Below are 18113 nucleotides of genomic sequence, written 5' to 3' on the forward strand. Positions count from 1 at the left end.
AGCCCTGCCCTTCTTCCTCCTCGTCTCTGCCAGTGCTTGGCGAAGCCTTGCCGGGAGACCTCGTCTCTCCATCGACACCACGCTATTGTGCTGCTGGAGTTCTTCCCCAACCTCTCCCTCCTCCTTGCTCGATCAAGGTGCGGGAGACGTCACCGGGCTGCACGTGTGTTGAACGCGGAGGTGCCGTAGTTCGGCACTAGATCGGTATCCCACCGCGATCTGAATCGATGCGAGTATGACTCCATCAACCGCGTTCTAGCAACGCTTCCGCTTAGCGATCTTCAAAGGTATGAAGATGCTCTTACCCCTCTCTCGTTGCTGGTCTCTCCATAGGAAGATCTGAATATGGCGTAGGAAAATTTTGAATTTATGCTACGTTACCCAACAGCCCCATGATCACGACCACGGCCTCAGTCCTCCGGATAGTTCACGTACAGACGGCCAGAGTCCTCATCGAACTCCCACTTCAGCTGGTTGTCATCAGGATCTCCTGCGTCGGGCGTACCTGTACCTGTTTGTGTTTGTAGTAATTTGTGAGCCACGGGGACTCAGCAATCGAATGACCTTGGTATCGAATCTAGCCAAGTTATTAGGTGAGGAAGGTTAAGTGTATGGGTTTGCAGCAACCTAAGCATATATGGTGGCTACCTTACGATGATCAGAGTAATTATATGGTGGTCTACGCGAGTAATCGAAGACTAGGTTGATCACTAAGTGATCCTGAACACCTACTTACGTCAAACATAACCCCTCCGTGTTCTCGGTCGGAGAACGATTTCCGAAGGAGACAGTCACGGTTACGCACACACTTGGTAATTTTATTAGAGTTAATTTAAGTTGTATAGAACCGGATGTTAAAAAGATATCCACATTTGCCACATAACCGCCGGCACGGCTTTCTGAAAGATTAAACCCTGCAGGGGTGCTCCAACTAGTCCATCACAAACTGCCACGGGCCGCAAAGTAATCCTCTATCACGAAACTCGTGATCTCATCGGATTCCGTAGAGGAAAACCTCAACTTTGAGGAGACCCAAAGTTTCACCGGAATCCCAATGTGCAAGATATCTCATGAAAGGTAACGCTAATCCAGCAAGGCCGCCCGTCGTGTCGACGAACCCGATAGGAGTCGCATATCTCGTTCTCAGGACACGACGGAGGAGCTAGACGTCAGGTTGGCTAAACCCTGGGTGACCAGGGGGCCGGACATCGCTCAGGTGGGACCAACACTCATGAGGAGCACTCGCCTGGGTTGTTGATTAATTCCTCGGGGTAGCTATTCCCTATGCAATTTTATTAAGTTGTTAACAGATTAAAACCAAAGTTGGGCCTGGCTGGAAGGGCTTCAATCTAAAACGAGTTATCAAGGGGGTCCCCATAACAACCCCGAACGTGTTAGGAGCGCTCAGTTATGGAACCAAACACCGGCAGCCGAAACTAAAGCGGCAACAACAGAACAAATCACCCGACGTAAGGTTAGGCCTTCCGTTGTTTACCAAGTATATAGGTGCATTAATTAAATAGCAGTTTAAACATAATGATATCAAAATACCCATGTTATCACATGGGATAGCTGGCACCTGCAGCTAGCAAAGCTATCCATTAGGGGTTAAGCAAGCCTACTTATCCAAACAACATTTGCTAGGAGAGGGAAGTATTTGGGGTTCATGGCAAAGACATGGGCATTTATATCAAGTGGTAGGCAGCGAGCATGCAACGAAGGAAACGTGATTCTAAGCATAACAAAGCTAGATACAGTGTCAAGGTCACGGTCATCTTGCATGTCATGTCTTCAGCTTGGAACTGCTCTTGATCTTCCTGCACGTACTCTCCAGAATCCACGTACTCTATCCCCATTCCCGATGCTACCCAAGATAAGAAAACAGCCAATGAACACCGGCAAAACATAATGCAACAATCAATATGATGCATGTGTGAAGAAGGAAGCATGCATCACTATTCTAGTCACTTTCATATGCATTAGTTGAGATAATTGAATCTTGTACAGAACCTCATATTAAGTTATCTTGACATGCATGAATATGGCATTAACATGTGCATCGCGAGAAAACGATGCAAAAACATATAAAGAACGTAGAGAACGGAGTCACGGATCAACCGGAAACTACAAGACAAGTTTCAAAGGCCTACGGTTCAAATCAGACACAAACATACTCTAATGGGCATTCCCTGGTGTAACCAGGTTGCCACATGATCAAGCAACAAAATATAAGTGGGGTGGTGCATGGGAACACACCACACCATCAACAATTCCCCCACGAGCTTCAAAACAATACAAACATACAATATGTTTTCAACAGCAACATAGCAATTTCTCTACAAGATTTAAAGTAGCTACAGTCTTCTAAATGAATCAAACAAGACATGAGACAGAAGCCATCTAAAAGCTCTACAACCCTGAAGAATAAGCTAATGCAAAGGAACCACCCATGAGAAGATCTATAGACACTAACTTGGACAAAATATCACAGTCTTTGGGACTTAGTGAAAATCATAGATTTTCACCAGCTGCTTATGCTCTGAACCATTTTGGCAGCCTCCAAAATGATATCTATAGGAAGTGCATAAGCATGAAATTTAGCAGGGAGCTAAACAAACATAAAATCTCACAAACATTAGTTTGTTGCATGGGCTAATTCCCCACATAGGAGCTAATTCACACAAGACAACAGGGGAAGAAAATAACTCCAGAATCCCAGACTTTGTGAAAATCACAGGGTTTCACAAATCTGACAGTTTCAGCCAAGTGTTCACTTTGACAGGGCACAATAGGTGCATACAAATCCCTAGGTACAAAATGAAAGTCCCATGCTGTAGAGGGGTTCACCCACTACCATTCCATCAAGGAATCATCCAGAAAGGGTCAAAGCACCACCTAATGTAAAGCAGTAAACATGGCATCATATCAAAAAATAACAGTTTTATGAAGTTGCTCTAAAGTGAAATCTGACTGCACCAATGGATTCCTGGGATGATTATACCCCAAAATTATATATCATACATGGGTACTTGCATGTAACAACAATGCACAAAGCTAGCTCGAAAATGTCACATAAAATCCTATAAGCTACAAATGACTATCATCACATGTGGAAACTATCACAATGGCATCATCTACACATGCACATACACTAGGACAAGAACAACCTATCTAGGCATAGCATGGACTCACTACCATGTTACGCTAACATATAGAAATGTGGTCATCCACACACACATACACATGCACATGTATATATGGACTCACACCACACACACCTACACCTACACACTCACAAGGGATTACTCACCCACATACACACCTAGAAGAATCACACAACACATTATATGTGGAGATGCAAACATGATATGTTTGTGCACACTTGCACAAGTGTGTGTGTGCAAACACATACACACATACACACACATCTCTACCTACACGCTAACTACGCACCCACAAGCACTACACTCTAGGGAAACATGGAAAAATAAAAGAAAACATCAACACAAGCCCCTAGTAGTAAAATGAACAACACAAAGAAAAATGATAGCAAAAGAAGAAAAAAAATGCACAAGGGGGAAGGAAGTGGGATCGAACTCACAACCTCCCTGGAGCAACAACACCCCCACACAACTGGGCTATGCATCGACGCTTAACATAGAGAGGGCTTCAGGCTAGGTAAGCCCTCTCTGGCGCTTGCCCTGCAACTGGCGAAATAAAAGCAAAACAAAGTGTGCCCGAGGGGATTCGAACCCACGATGCTGGCGACGACGCGCGTCTCGGTTGCCACTGCGCTGAGCTGACAGAACTTAACAGAGAGGGGGGTGGTGCTCTTTTGAGCAGCCCCCTCTGATCTACCTGCACCTAACGCGGCTGGAACAGGGGAGAACTCCGGGGGCTCTCCGGTGAGTAATTCCTACGGTGGCTACCACGCGGGGGAAGAGGGAACCCCAGGGGTTCCATTCCCGGGGCTACCTCCCTGGGAGGAGCCCCACTGTGACGACGCGATGGCGCAGCTATTCTACTGTGACGACGGCGGCGGCAGAGGTCTACAGCGAGGCTACGCGCGACAAGAGGCACTATGGCGAGGGGAAGAAGAAGGAAGAGGTGCTGGCGCTCACCCTAACGCGACGAGGAGGAGGATCGGCCCGACGTAGAGGAAGAAGAGGCAAGGCGACGGCGACGCTCTGCTCCGCTCTGCCCGACGCGACGACGGTGAGGAGGGATCGACAAAGGAGGGGATCCACCCTCCTAGCACCGGGAATGGATCGAGGGAGGATCCAGCATCCTCTCTGCGTGCTGGGATTTGATGGGGACGCACCGGCGGCGCTCTCTCTAAACTCCTCTCTCTCTCTCTCTGAATCTTACCTGTAGATGGGGAAGAAGGAGGGAGAAGGAGGTGGCGGCGGGGAGAGGGAACCCTAGGGGAACACGCACGTCGAGGGGGATAAGTAGGCGATGGGCTGCGGCCTCGACGTCCGTGATGCCACGATGGCGAGCTCTCTCTCACACAACTCTGACGGAAAGCACACAGAGGCGAATGGCGTTAGAGAAGGAAGAAGAGGGACGGGGAGAAGGCCGCGCGAGCGATGAGAGGAGGTGAGGCCTAGGTGGAGAAGGAGGTAGCCGACCCACCTGGGCTTGCTCTTGCGCCTGGATTAAAACAGGAAAAAAACAAAAGGGTTTTCCTTTTTTAAAATAAATAAACACAACTAAATCCTCAAAGCCACACAGGGGTTTTGAAAAGGAAGATAAAAACAAATATGGCATGAGGGATTTATGCCCTATTTAAATAAAATACAAACCATATTTTTAGAGCAATTAAATTATACACAAAACAGGAATTATAATGTTGTTTTTATAAAAACCCCAAATGACTTAAAGCTTAAAACAACAAGACAACTACCCCCTCAACCACAACTGAATTCTCTGAATGTTTAACATTTCTAAAACAGGTTCCAACAAAGTTTAACACACAAGTTAAAAATAACAAAAGGGGAAGGGCTTTGCATTGTTTGAAAAGCATTGTAGTCTGAAAGCATGTTTAGCAACATTGTTTGTAAACACCACAACATCACACCACCCAAAGCAAGCTATCACTACCATGATGGATCAACTCTTGGCAACACAAGAAGGAACACAATGCAATTGAAAAGGATGCCATGATGCAAGATGATGACATGAAATGAAGCCACATGATATGATAACTTTATATAACATCCAAAGCATGCTTCCACAAAATAGGAAAGGATCCAAATATGGAAAGGATTACATCTGGGCTGTTACAAACTCTCCCACACTACAAGAAGATCTCGACCCGAGATCTAGGATTGAAAGAACTCTTGAAATTCGGAACGGGGGTGATCCTCGCGCTCCCAAGTGGCCTCTTTGTCGTAATGATGTGACCATTGCACCTTGAGAAACTTGATTGACTTATTGAGGGTCTTGTGCTCAGTCGCCTTAATAACTGCAACTGGATGCTCACTGTAGGATAGGTCGGGTTGAAGGTCGATATCCTGAAGATCAATTGTGTGCTCGGGAGTCTTGAAGCACCTCCGGAGCTGAGAGACATGAAACACGTCATGCACATTTGAGAAGTTTGAAGGGAGCTCTAATTTATATGCAAGGTCGCCTCTCTTGCCAACAATTTTGAAAGGCCCAAAAAAACGAGGAGCAAGCTTTCCTTTGATGCCGAAACGCTGAGTGCCATTCATAAGAGACACTTTGAGATAGACGAAGTCATCGAGCTGATAAGACATGTCACGATACTTGCTATCGTAGTAGCTCTTCTGACGTGACTACTCTGCTTTGAGATTATCCCGAATGGCACGGCACATTTCTTCTGCTTCAGCAATAATGTCATTCCCAAGAATCTGATGCTCACCAGTCTCCGAATTGAGCGGGCTACGGCACTTCCTGCCGTAGAGAATCTCGAACGGAGTTTTGCCTGAACTTGCTTGATAGCTGTTGTTATATGAAAACTCAGCAAAAGGTAGGCAGTCTTCCCACTTCATGCCAAAGGAAATGACACAGGCTCTTAGCATATCCTCGAGGACCTGATTGACTCTCTCAACTTGTCCACTAGTCTGAAGATGGAAGGTTGTACTGAATCGAATCTTAGTACCCATCGCAGACTGAAATGAATCCCAGAACTTGGAAGTAAAGATGCTTCCTCGATCCGAAGAAATCAGCATTGGAACACCATGCAATGAGACTACCCTTGACGTATACAGCTCCGCGAGCTGAGCTGCCGAGATAGACTCCTTGATTGGAAGGAAATGAGCGACTTTGCTCAACTTGTCGATGACGACAAAGATGGCATCATTACCTTTCTTGGACTTCGGAAACCCGGTGACGAAATCCATCTCAACATGGTCGAACTTCCACTCGGGAATGGGAAAGGGATGCAAAAGACCTGCTGGACGTTGATGCTCTGCTTTCACTCTTCGATAGACATCACATTCATTTACGAACTGAGCAATCTCATGCTTTATGCGAGTCCACGAGAAGGTCTGTTTCAGATCCTGATACATCTTGGAACTTCCTGGATGTATCGAGAGAAGAGAGTTATGAGCTTCTTCCATGATAACCTTTCTGAGATCCCCTTTCAGAACGACAAGGCGATCCACAAAGAACAATGTATCTCTGGCATCAACACTGAAGCATTTATATTTGGGAACTCCCTTTGCCAAGCCAATCTTAACTTTCTTCACCATTGCATCAAGAAGTTGAGCTTGTCGGACTTGGTCTTCCAAGGTAGGAGATATCTGAAGATTAGCAAGAAATCCCTGAGGTACTAACTGAAGGTTGAGCTTTCTGAAAGAATCACAAAGATCAGGCTGGAGAGGCTTCAGAATGAGACTGTTGCAGTAAGCCTTCCTGCTCAAAGCATCTTCGACGACATTAGCTTTGCCTGGAGTGTAATCAATGCTCGGATTAAAATCTTGGAGCATTTCCACCCAACGAGTTTGCCGAAGATTAAGGTTAGGATAGGTGAAGATGTATTTGAGACTCTTGTGATCGGTGAATACTTCAATCTTTCTTTCCAACAAGAGGTGGCTCCAAGTCATGAGAGCATGTACAACTGCCGCCAACTCCAGATCATGAGTGGGGTAATTCTTCTCACTTGGCTTCAACTGCCTCGAGGTATAAGCTACCACTTTCTTGTCTTGCATCAGAAGTGCACCAAGACCTTGAAGAGAGGCATCGCAGAACACTTGATAAGGTTTGGTGTCATCAGGAGGAACCAAGACTGGAGTAGAAGTGAGCTTCTCTTTGAGTGTGTCGAAAGCCAACTGACACTCTGGAGACCAGACATACTTCACACCCTTCTGAAGAAGACTTGAGAGAGGCTAAGAAATCTTGGAGAAATTCTCAACGAATCTTCTAGAATAGCTTGCAAGCCCGAGAAAGCTTCGAAGTTGCTTCACATTTTGCGGAGGTTCCAACTCAACAATGGCCTGCACCTTCGACAGATCAACTTAGATGCCCTTCTGCAGAGATGATGTGCCCAAGGTAGACAACTTCCTTCAACCAGAACTCACATTTGGAAAACTTAGCATAGAACTTATGCTCTCTTAGCTTATCAATCACAAGCCTGAGATGTTCTTCATGCTCCTCCTCAGTTTCTGAAAAGACCAGAATATCATCAAGATACAACAAGACGAATTCATTCTTGAATGCGGAGAATATATAATTCATCATCCGACAGAAGGTCGGTGGAGCATTGGCCAGACCGAAAGACATCACCGTGTACTCATACGAGCCAAAGCTTGTTCTGAAAGTAGTCTTTGGAATGTCCTCTTCGCGAATGCGAATCTGATCATAACCCATCCTGAGATCAAGCTTCGAGAAGATCATAGCCCCTTTCAATTGCTCAAACAATTCATTGATGTTGGGAAGTGGATACTTGTTTTGATCGTCTTCTTATTCAATGGACGGTAATCAACACACAGTCGTTCCGTGCCATCCTTCTTCTTGACGAAAAGCACTCCACAACCCCAAGGAGATGAGCTTGGTGTGATCAGACCCAGACGCTCTTGCTCATCAAGTTGTTTCTTCAGCTCCTTCCGCTCTTCTGGACTCATTTTTTATGCCCGCTTGCACACTGGCTCAGTACCCAGTTCAAGCTCAATTACGAACTCAACTGCTCGGTGCGGAGGCATTCCTGGCAGTTCTTCCAGAAAACATCTTCATACTCGCAGACCACTGGGACTTGCGAAACTGGAGAGATCTCACCCTTCTCATTCAAGGAAAACAGACGGACCATGTCATCACGCGCTGCGAAGATAATCACGTCCTCCGAAGAATGAGTTAGCTTCACTTCTTTAGCTTCACAATCAATAGACGCCTTGTTCATAGCCAACCAATCCATTCCAAGGATCAAATCAATATCAGATTTGCCAAGGACAATAGGAGAAGCCAGAAAGGCATAATTACCCATCTTGACAGAGATATATGGGGCTCGAGTACTTGCATGCACGAACTTGCCCGGAGATACTACTAACAACGGTCTAGGGAGCTCCTCTACATGAAAATCATGCTTGGATGCAAATGGAATGGAGAGGAACGAATGCGAAGCACCAGAATCAAACAAAACCTTAGCAGGAATATCATTAATCAGGAGATTACCCGTAATCACGTCTGAGGAGTTCTCTGCTTCAGCTGCATTCACCATATTGACTCTCACAGACCTGGGGTTGAACTTCACCATAGAATTTCTTGGAGGCTTCCTTGGAGGAGGGGGCAGAAGACGCAGCTGAGAGGTGCACTTGTTGGAGTAGTGACCGTTCTGCCCACACTTGTGACAGGTAACATCTGACAGCGGAAGGAACTGCACCTGAGGATTCCCTTGCTTCTACTGCTGAAACCTCTGCTGGAAAGCTGGGTTGGGTGGGTGGGAAGGACCACGACCACCTGACTGCTTGAACTACTGAGTCTGTCGAGGAGGAGGAGGAGACACCCAGTATTTCTGCTGCTTCTAGACCACCTGAGTTGAGGGCGACGAACTGGATTTTCTAAAACGCTTCCTCAAATTCTCCACTCTGAGCAAAGCTGCCCTCATCCCTGAGAGACAAGTTATAGAACTTATCAAACTTATCGGGATCATGCAAGGCAAGGACCAGCTGCAAGTCCTCTCTCACACCACCTCTGAACTGATAGATCTTGCTCTTCTGATCTGGAATGTCTTGCAAAGCATATCGAGCCAGCTCATGGAACTCGACGTTGTACTTGCACACAGAGGAACCACCTTGCTTCAAGCATCTGAACTTCTCACGCATCTCTTCCACAAAGCTGGACGGGATATAGTGAGACCTGAAATCTCTGCAGAAATCATCCCAACTGATCATTCTGCCTCCCCTGGAGTCCTTCAACTGCTGCCACCAAACTGTTGCCTGCCCCTTGAGCTGAAATGTTGCAAACTTGACGAAGTCCTCTGGACGGGCATTGCTGCACTCAAAGTGTTTGATCATGTCCCGAATCCAGTCCTCAGCGTCGAACGGCTGGTCACAAGACGTGAAGGACTTCGGCTGGTTCGCCAGGAATTGATTCAGAGATGCAAACTGATTACCACCATGGTTGAAATTGCCCTGCTGCTGATTGGTCCTCTCTTGCAACAGCTGGATTAACATCTGGGTGTTAGCATTTGTTGCAGCCATCACCGCTTGCCAAGCCTCTGCAAGAGGAGGAGGCGGCGGAGGAGGAGGCGGAGGAGGTGGTGGCGGAGCATCAGCACCCTCGCGACCCTGATTCTGGCGAGTTGGTGGAGCCATCCTGAAGACGGACAACACATTAGCCCAGAGAATAACATTCAAGGTAAAGCTGAATCAATAGGCAGAAATATCTGAACAAGAATATTTAGCAATTGCACTCGAACAAAATAGTAAGAATGCTTCCTCAAAGTGACTGTCGACAATATCTGATCAAAGACCACTTGCAAACCAAGTATGAGCTAGAACTGCTCGGAACAAACGTATGACAGAGACTCCATCCGATATCTTCGTGGATATGATCGCACGGGCTCGAATTTACAATAGCCATCATGTGCAAGGCAGTGCACACGACTTACGAAGCATCCCCGAGTCGTAGCAAGCTACAAGGACTCTTTAAGACACAACAAGAACCGTTGTAAGACGACCGTGAACAAACGTACCCACTGAATGTCAAATCCCAACCTCACATCATGCATCTGTAGGACGATTGTCCTATAAGTCACTACCTGATATCCCACCTATGAATTCCCGAAATATCTGGTCATGCAATCTGGTACACGGATACAACGAGTACTATGTCACACAACTCCTATATTAACCCGTCCAGTGTATCACATCCGTCAACACATAACCAGAATCTCGGACCTTCATCTAACACAGACCCTCTAATCACAACGATACAAAGTATGGCGATACATCCGGAACTCTCTACACCAGTACTGGGGAAGCCGGACTCCTCTCGTCACTACTAGTATTGAAGCAATTACGAACATCCTTCGTCTTGAGATACCAAGAAATCTGAATGATGGCAATGTGCACAAGAATCCCCTGGAGATCAACTCCCCGGAAGAAATCAAGTCAGACAGGAGGCACCAAGACAGAACTCCGTCACATCGATATCATATAGATTTCCAAAATATCCGCGTGATCCTACAAAAAAATTGAGCGAGAAGAGGAGTAGAATTAAGATTTCCTAAGTCGAGAACCTCACCAGAGCATAGAAGAGGAGAAAAAAGAAACCTACTCTCCGATATAACTATGACTCAAATCATTTTACTAGACTTGACTCGGCCAAGTTCGATCACACAAAGGCTCCTATGGTCGTAAGGCTCTGATACCAACTTGTAACGACTAACATGCGGCCCTTGATACGTCTCCAACGTACCTACTTTTCCAAACTCTTTTTCCCTTGTCTTGGACTCTAATTTGTATGATTTGAATGAAACTAACCCGGACTAACGTTGTTTTCAGCAGAACTGCCATGGTGTTGTTTTTGTGCAGAAATAAAAGTTCTCGGAATGACCCGGAAACTTACGAAGATTTTTTATGGAATATATAAAAAATATCAGAGAAAGAATCAACTGAAGATACGCTGCCAGTGGGCCATGAGCCGTGCAAGCGCCCCCCTCTAGGGCGTGCCTAGCAGGCTCGTGGGGCCCACGTGGCTCCCCCGACTTCATCTCCAACTCCATATAACCTCTCTCGCCCAGAAAAAATAGGAGAGAGGAGTTCATCGCGTTTCACGATATGGAGCAGCCGCCATCGCCTATTCTTCCTCGGGAGGGCAGATCTGGAGTCCGTTCTGGGCTCCGGAGAGGGGAAATCGACGTCGTCGTCATCATCAACCATCCTCCATTGCCAATTCCATGATGCTCTCTGATACGTCTCCAACGTATCTACTTTTCCAAACTCTTTTGCCCTTGTTTTGGACTCTAATTTGCATGACTTGAATGGAACTAACCCGGACTGACGTTGTTTTCAACAGAATTGCCATGGTATTGTTTTTGCGCAGACATAAAAGTTCTCGGAATGACCTGGAAAGTTACGAGGATTTTTTGTGGAATATATAAAAAATACTGGCGCAAGAATTACGTGGAGACACGGAGCCAGGAGCCCACAAGCCCAGGAGGGCCCCCCCCCCTAGGTCGCGCCTGGCAGGCTTGTGAGGCCCTCGTGGCTCCGCAACCTCCAACTCCAGCTCTATATATTCTCTCTCGCCCAGAAAAATTAAGAGAGAAGAGTTCATCGCGTTTCATGACACGGAGCCACCGCCACCACCTGTTCTTCCTCGGGAGGGCGGATCTGGAGTCCGTTCTAGGCTTCGGAGAGTGGAAATCGACATCGTCGTCATCACCAACCATCCTTCATCGCCAATTCCATGATGCTCTTCATTGTTCGTGAGTAATCTCATTGTAGTCTTGCTGAACGGTGATGGGTTGGATAAGATCTATCATGTAATCGAGTTAGTTTTGATTGGGTTTGATCCCTAGTATCCACTATGTTCTAAGATTGATGTTGCTACTACTTTGATATGCTTAATGCTTATCACTAGGGCCTAGTGCCATGATTTCAGATTTGAACCTATTATGTTTTCATCAATATATGTGTGTTCTTGATCCTATCTTGCTAGTTGTAGTCACCTACTATGTGTTATGACCCGGCAACCCCGGAGTGACAACAGTCGGAACCACTCCGAGAGATGACCATAATATGAGGAGTTCATGTATTCACTATGTGCTAATGCTTTGTTCCGGTTCTCTATTAAAAGGAGACCTTAATATCCCTCAGTTTACATTAGGACCCCGCTGCCACGGGAGGGATGGATAATAGATGGCATGCAAGTTCTTTTAAGCACGTATGACTAAATACGGAATACATGCCTACATTACATTGACGAACTGGAGCTAGTTACAAATCACCCCATGTTATAACTGTTACATGATGAATGTCATCCGACATAATTATCCATCACTGATCCAATGCCTACGAGTCTTTTCCTACTGGTCCTTGCTAAGTTACTTTACCGCTACTACTGTCACTACTGCTACTGTTACCGCTGTTACCGTTACTATCACCCTACTTTGCTCACTACAAGAGATGTGATATACTGTGACGAAAATGCTCGTGACAATGACTCGTAACGTCACTGAATATGATAATGCGTGACAATACGCACATAGCGTCACATAATCCCCCAAATCAATGACGGCCACATAAGCACCGTCACTCATTTTTATATTCTATGACACTGTAGGTAGTTCCCATGACAGACATGGTTATGTCATGGAAGAATTTAAATCCTTGATGCTAGTATATTGTCACGTATTATATAGTGGTTAGAGGTGAGATCTAAGGAGATGGGACACACATGTCAAAAAAGAAAACACATTATATATAAGGTAAATCCGCTTTGTCAGTAATTTATTCCGGAGGACCATTTTATTTCTTCAAACACTTAGGCTGCTCATAGTGGGGAGTAACTAAGAGTAGTAACATGATGTTGTTATTAGTCTATGTTACTACCTTCATAGTGGGGAGTAACATACATGTGGTGTCATGCAAACAAACATTTATTAGGTTGTAGACACATAGTGCATTGAAATATGTGATGTGATGGTAACTAGCTATGTTACCACTACCATCTCTCTCCACATTAAATACTTGCCACGTCAGATTTTTTGCCCACGTGGCGTTGATGTTACTACTTAGTTACTCCCCACTATGACTAGTCTTAATGGGATAAGAAAAAACACCACGACATTGATAAAAAATTGCGCGCGGCAGAAGTTGAACCAAAGAACGGCGGAGCTATGTAGAAGTGTGAGGCGGCCGTGGCCTCCCAGCCCAAATACAATGTTTTTGCTAGGTACTGCTACTGAATATCTATAGATGTGTAGTCCCTCCTGTTGCTACACACGTGTATGCAACATCCAGAATTAAGCAACCCTCCTGCTACATATACGACTACTGGAGTCTCTCACCCCCTCACCCCGTGCACGTATGACGATGAGTAGTCCCTCCTGCTACATACGTATACGACTATAGAACCCGCTCCACATAATCCAGCAGCCCAGAGTAGTAATCGGCCCATAGACGACCTACAGGAGCTGCTGTGCATCACATCTCCCTTTCTCAACAAAAAAAAAAAAAAAAACTCTTTCCTCAACCACGCTCGCCGCTGGGCACGGCGGCTCGATCGCCTCACTGCCTCGGAAAGGAAGCCGTCGCACGCACGCCAATGCTCAGGAGGCGAGGAGCTCGCCTCTGATCCACGCGACGAGGAGGGGGAACAAAACGCGCCTGAGACGGTCGTTTTTGGCAGCACTGGCCGGTGATTGTCGAAGTTCGCCGGCCGGCCCTCTTCCATACGAATTTGCTACTGAAGTTTGTAAGTACCATCTCCATCTACCCTTTGTGTAAGTACAACCTGAAACTACTGGATCCCCATTTGTAGGGTTGCCTGTACGAGTAAATTGGGGACATCACAGATTAATAATTTAGTATGCCTACTACTAATTTAGCAGTTAGTAATTTAGTATGCCTATTCTGATAGTAATCTAGTCTAGAACCAAAGACCTTCCATCAGTTGGAGCAAGGCCTCACCAGCAGGCCAGCGAGTTCTCAATAGCAATCTGTACGCATAATGTTATCTGTTATAGAAGACCGCTAACATAGGAAAAATAAGTAGCCGAGACCTAGTAGATCGATTTGGAAGGGATCAGGGAGAGGGGCACGCAGGTATTAATTAAGTCGTACCGAACAGAAAAGGAATCGCCGAACGCCCAAACTCTACACTCGTCAGTCCTGTCGCCGCCCGCCGCCAGGCCCCGGCCGCTTGCCAGCACTCTACCAAAGCCTTGTCTTGTCGTGTGGCCGTCGCTTCTGAATTGCGGTAGTCCGGAACGGTAAGTTCATTAGATATTTTGATTGATTGTTCAACCTGCGAAAATTCTTGATCTCTATGATTGATTCAGGAACCTGCACATGGAGTACGTGAACAATTAACCCGCATCCTTGATTATCATGATTTGTAATCATAGTCGTACCCTTCATTATCGGTACGACGTGGCATTGCTGACCTCCTCTAGTTGATCATCGAGACGCCGTGCAGTTTCCGAACAGCCGGTCTCATCTCTTTGATTACAGGGACGCTGCCACAGCTTTGGCTGGTCACATCCTCCTCCCTGCTCAGCTACGCACGACGTCGCTGCCGAGAGTCGTCGTGGCTGCCGGGTCTTGTACGTGTTGCTGCATATTGGTTTTGCCCTTTCTCTCAGCACATGAATTTGTCTTAACGAACTGAATTTCTATAGATGTGTAGTCTCTGTTTAAAGTAGCTCCTGCGCAGCCGAACTGAATTTCTATAGATGTGTAGTCCCTCCTACTACATTTTTGACAGGATTCTGCCGCCTAATTCTGCCCATTATTTATGTATTTTCGGGTGAAGCAGTCGATAAGTACATGTATTTAATAATTTGGTACGACCAAATGGTTTGGTACGTGCTTAATAATTGTCGCGATGTAGACAAGTACATGAAGTAAGTATTCTTGCCATTTTTTTATGCATATTATGCGGTTGGCTCGTAGAGATAATGAATTTTGATGTGATTATTTTTTGTTTGTTGTTGTAGGGTTTGCCGAGAAGAGTTACAAATGAAAGGTGTGGCTAACATTGAGCAGACACTTAAGAAGGAATTCCCTAGGTGGTTTGAGAAGCATGTAAGCTATTTGTTTTTGTGTGTCTTGTATCCATCTTGCATTACTGACGACATTAACCTTATCATTTTGATGTGTGGTCATCATGTATAGATTCATAATATAGGAGAACAGAATGTTTCAGAGGATTTGTACTCGCTATCATGTGGCCCAGACAAGCCTTTACTGGTGTACTCTGCCTGCAATGTGAATGGTGTTTGATATCACAGAATGGTGTTCGATATCACACTCTGGATCGTGAGAGGAAGAGAAGAACTCAAAATTCAGGCATCATGGTAAAGGGAGAAAAAAATGGTGCAGAGATTCTGTACTATGGTGTTCTGAAGGAAGTTCTTGAGTTGATGTATTCGAAAAACAAGCATGGTGACAGGTCAGTATATTTGTTTCGTTGTGATTGGTATGATATTACAAGCAAGACGACCGGGTTGAGAGATGATGGGTACTTCAAAAGTCTGAATCACAAGGCTCTTAGGTACAAAAAGGATCCTTTCATATTGGCTTCTCAGGCAGAGCAAGTGTTTTACATGGAGGATACACATCTTGGAAAAGACTGGAAAGTGGTACAGACTTTTAGTCATAGACATTTGTATGATGTTCCCGAATCAGAGACGGGTGAGCTCAATGCTACAGATGCATACCAAGAAGATATCATCGCGCCAACTTTTACAGTGAACAATGTTGATCCAGCGTTTCACACTTTCGGCCGTGATGATGAAGAAGGCACACCTGTTGATCCTAAAATCATCGCCGAGATTGAGAAGAATGTTGAGAACAATGATGAAGATAGTGCCACCGACGAGGATGAACAAGAAGATGACGGGTTGAGTGGAAACAGAAGTGAGCATTCAAGTGATGATGAAGTTTAGCATGTTTTTGGACGTTTGCATCTCCAATGAAGTTTTTGCTTGTTTCATGATTTTTGTAATTGCTTATATATCCTCCTACTGTATTGAAGTGACGTGCAACAGGTTTTCTTGTTTCCTGAAGTTTTTCTTATTTAGGTTCACGTGCAATAAGTTTGCTTCTTTCCTGAAGTTTTCCTGAAAGTTGTAGAATTATTGATTATTATGTCAATGTGTTTCTTATGTCCATATCGCTCTAGTTACAGTGGAGCTGCTGCCCAAATTTTTACACTTACGTCGGGCACTTTCTCGGCAGTGGTCCGTCGCTCATTTCGCTGCGACGGGTCACAAGTGAGATGGTGTCGAGGTCTTGGATGCTAGCGTTGTGGCCCTAATGGTGGTAGCATCTATGTATGTTTTCTTTGGGTGTGTGCGTGTGTTGTGGTAGCGTACGTTTATACCGGATGCTGATGATCGTTGCTTTATATATATAAAACGGGACGAAAGTCTTTTTTGATATACACATCTTAAAGACCTCCTTTTATTTTTAGTGTTATCTAAACGGTAGCATTGAATTTTCTACTAATCCCTAACGACTTTGTTGTTTTTTAAAACACTAATGACCAATGTCATATTGCAAATATGAAAAAAAAATCATACAAATTTATTTCTTTATTGAAATATTTATAAATAAAAATATATTAAATTAGATCAAGAGAAAACGAACAATGAACCGGTGAACCAGCCGACGAATTATCAACGCCGTCTTCCCATGATGCCCTAGGTGCGGCGTGGTGCGTCTATGCCGATTGCGGCAGTCTGGACACCTCCAAGGAGGAGCACGACACCCGCAGGCGTCCCTGTCCATATGATTTCGCCCAACAGTGCCTTCCAAGACACATCAACACAGGTCAACGTCGCCACCCTTGCAACATGATGGTGGTGGAGCACCTCTGGGGTGGTAGGGAAGCTACACCATGCCACCACCTGTGGAGGAACGACACCACAACATAGCTTCGCGCCATGCCCTGCCTCTTTAGAGCCTGCCTCCACGCCTTGGTCCCAACTCCGGCGTTGAATGGGCGCCACCGGCACCAGCAACACCGTGTCCAAGGGGGCATGCAGGAGTGCACGAGCCAACCACCGGAGCAGCTCAAGAATGCCCAGGTACCGCCACCACCGCACGGGCTTTGCCCAACAGCGACCCCCGGTGGCGGCGAGGAGGGGGAATACGGGGGAGGAGGGTGGCGACCGGTGGGGTGGGGTGAGCCATCCGAGTCACCCTAGGTCGAGTGAAGCGGGGCCATTTTTTGAGTATCTCATGAGGTTTCAATCTTAAAAGCCATTTACTAGTTTGAAACAATATCTATGTAATATAATTTTTTCGGGAAACGCTTGCCATCAACACTGATAACAACATGCGCGTCGGTCGCCTCTGTGGCCATTGGATCTATCTTAATCAAATGGTCTGAGGGTAACTAAGTCGTTGTTGCAAAAAAAATTGCAACAACTAGTCTATTGCATGATCTGAATCTAGTGTGAATCCTTGATCACATTCACCTATTCTTTATCATTTCATCCCGAGGCAGCAGCAGCAGCACAAATAGGGTGGTCATGATTTGTCTTGAGCCAAAGGTCCGATGCGGTTGCTGCTATTTTTTTTTCTGCAGCAATACCTTTCTTGCAAAAGTTCCGTAACATGAACTCTATTACAAATGTTCGGACGTAACTTATCCTTGTTGCAAAGCTCGCAGTTGAATCTGACGGCTCCCCGCATTGAATCCTATGGCTCGGCAGGCATCGGATCTTTTAAAAATTCCGTCGGCTGACATGTAGCATTATATTGCCTAATTTTTTCCGCACCGAAATAATTATGGAAGCCACTTGTTTTCTGAAAATATTTATATGTTTACGCCAAAAAAAATATATTTTCCCTCCACCGAAAAAACATGTTCCCTCCATTTTTGGAATTTTTTGGCGTCCTACCACACCTGTTGCTCACCCCAAAAATTTCAGCCCCCACGATCTATTCCCGCGCTTAGCAATTTACCTTTCCCTCGTA

At 45.6% G+C, this 18113-nt stretch overlaps 1 protein-coding gene across 3 annotated transcripts; it reads left to right on the plus strand.

The window, feature by feature from the left end:
- The first annotated feature begins 13565 nt into the window (after window positions 1-13565).
- Window positions 13566-16300, plus strand: LOC123397472. Of its 3 annotated transcripts, none has more exons than XM_045091998.1 (3): window positions 13566-13881; window positions 15125-15212; window positions 15303-16300. In XM_045091998.1, the coding sequence occupies exon 3, from the start codon at window positions 15353-15355 to the stop codon at window positions 16073-16075; it is 723 nt and encodes a 240-aa protein (XP_044947933.1). In that variant the 5' UTR covers window positions 13566-13881; window positions 15125-15212; window positions 15303-15352; the 3' UTR covers window positions 16076-16300. The 3 variants fall into 3 exon arrangements, with proteins under 3 accessions (XP_044947933.1, XP_044947935.1, XP_044947934.1); XM_045092000.1 differs by having other exon boundaries at window positions 15364-16300; XM_045091999.1 differs by having other exon boundaries at window positions 13566-15212.
- Window positions 16301-18113: the final 1813 nt, after the last annotated feature.

The sequence above is a fragment of the Hordeum vulgare genome, chromosome 5H, assembly GCF_904849725.1.
Source record: "Hordeum vulgare subsp. vulgare chromosome 5H, MorexV3_pseudomolecules_assembly, whole genome shotgun sequence".
Lineage (NCBI taxonomy): Eukaryota > Viridiplantae > Streptophyta > Magnoliopsida > Poales > Poaceae > Hordeum > Hordeum vulgare.

Bases quoted from the DNA above. Each gene is read 5' to 3' on its own strand.
- LOC123397472 (XM_045091999.1), top strand. From the start codon at position 15,353: ATGTGGCCCAGACAAGCCTTTACTGGTGTACTCTGCCTGCAATGTGAA.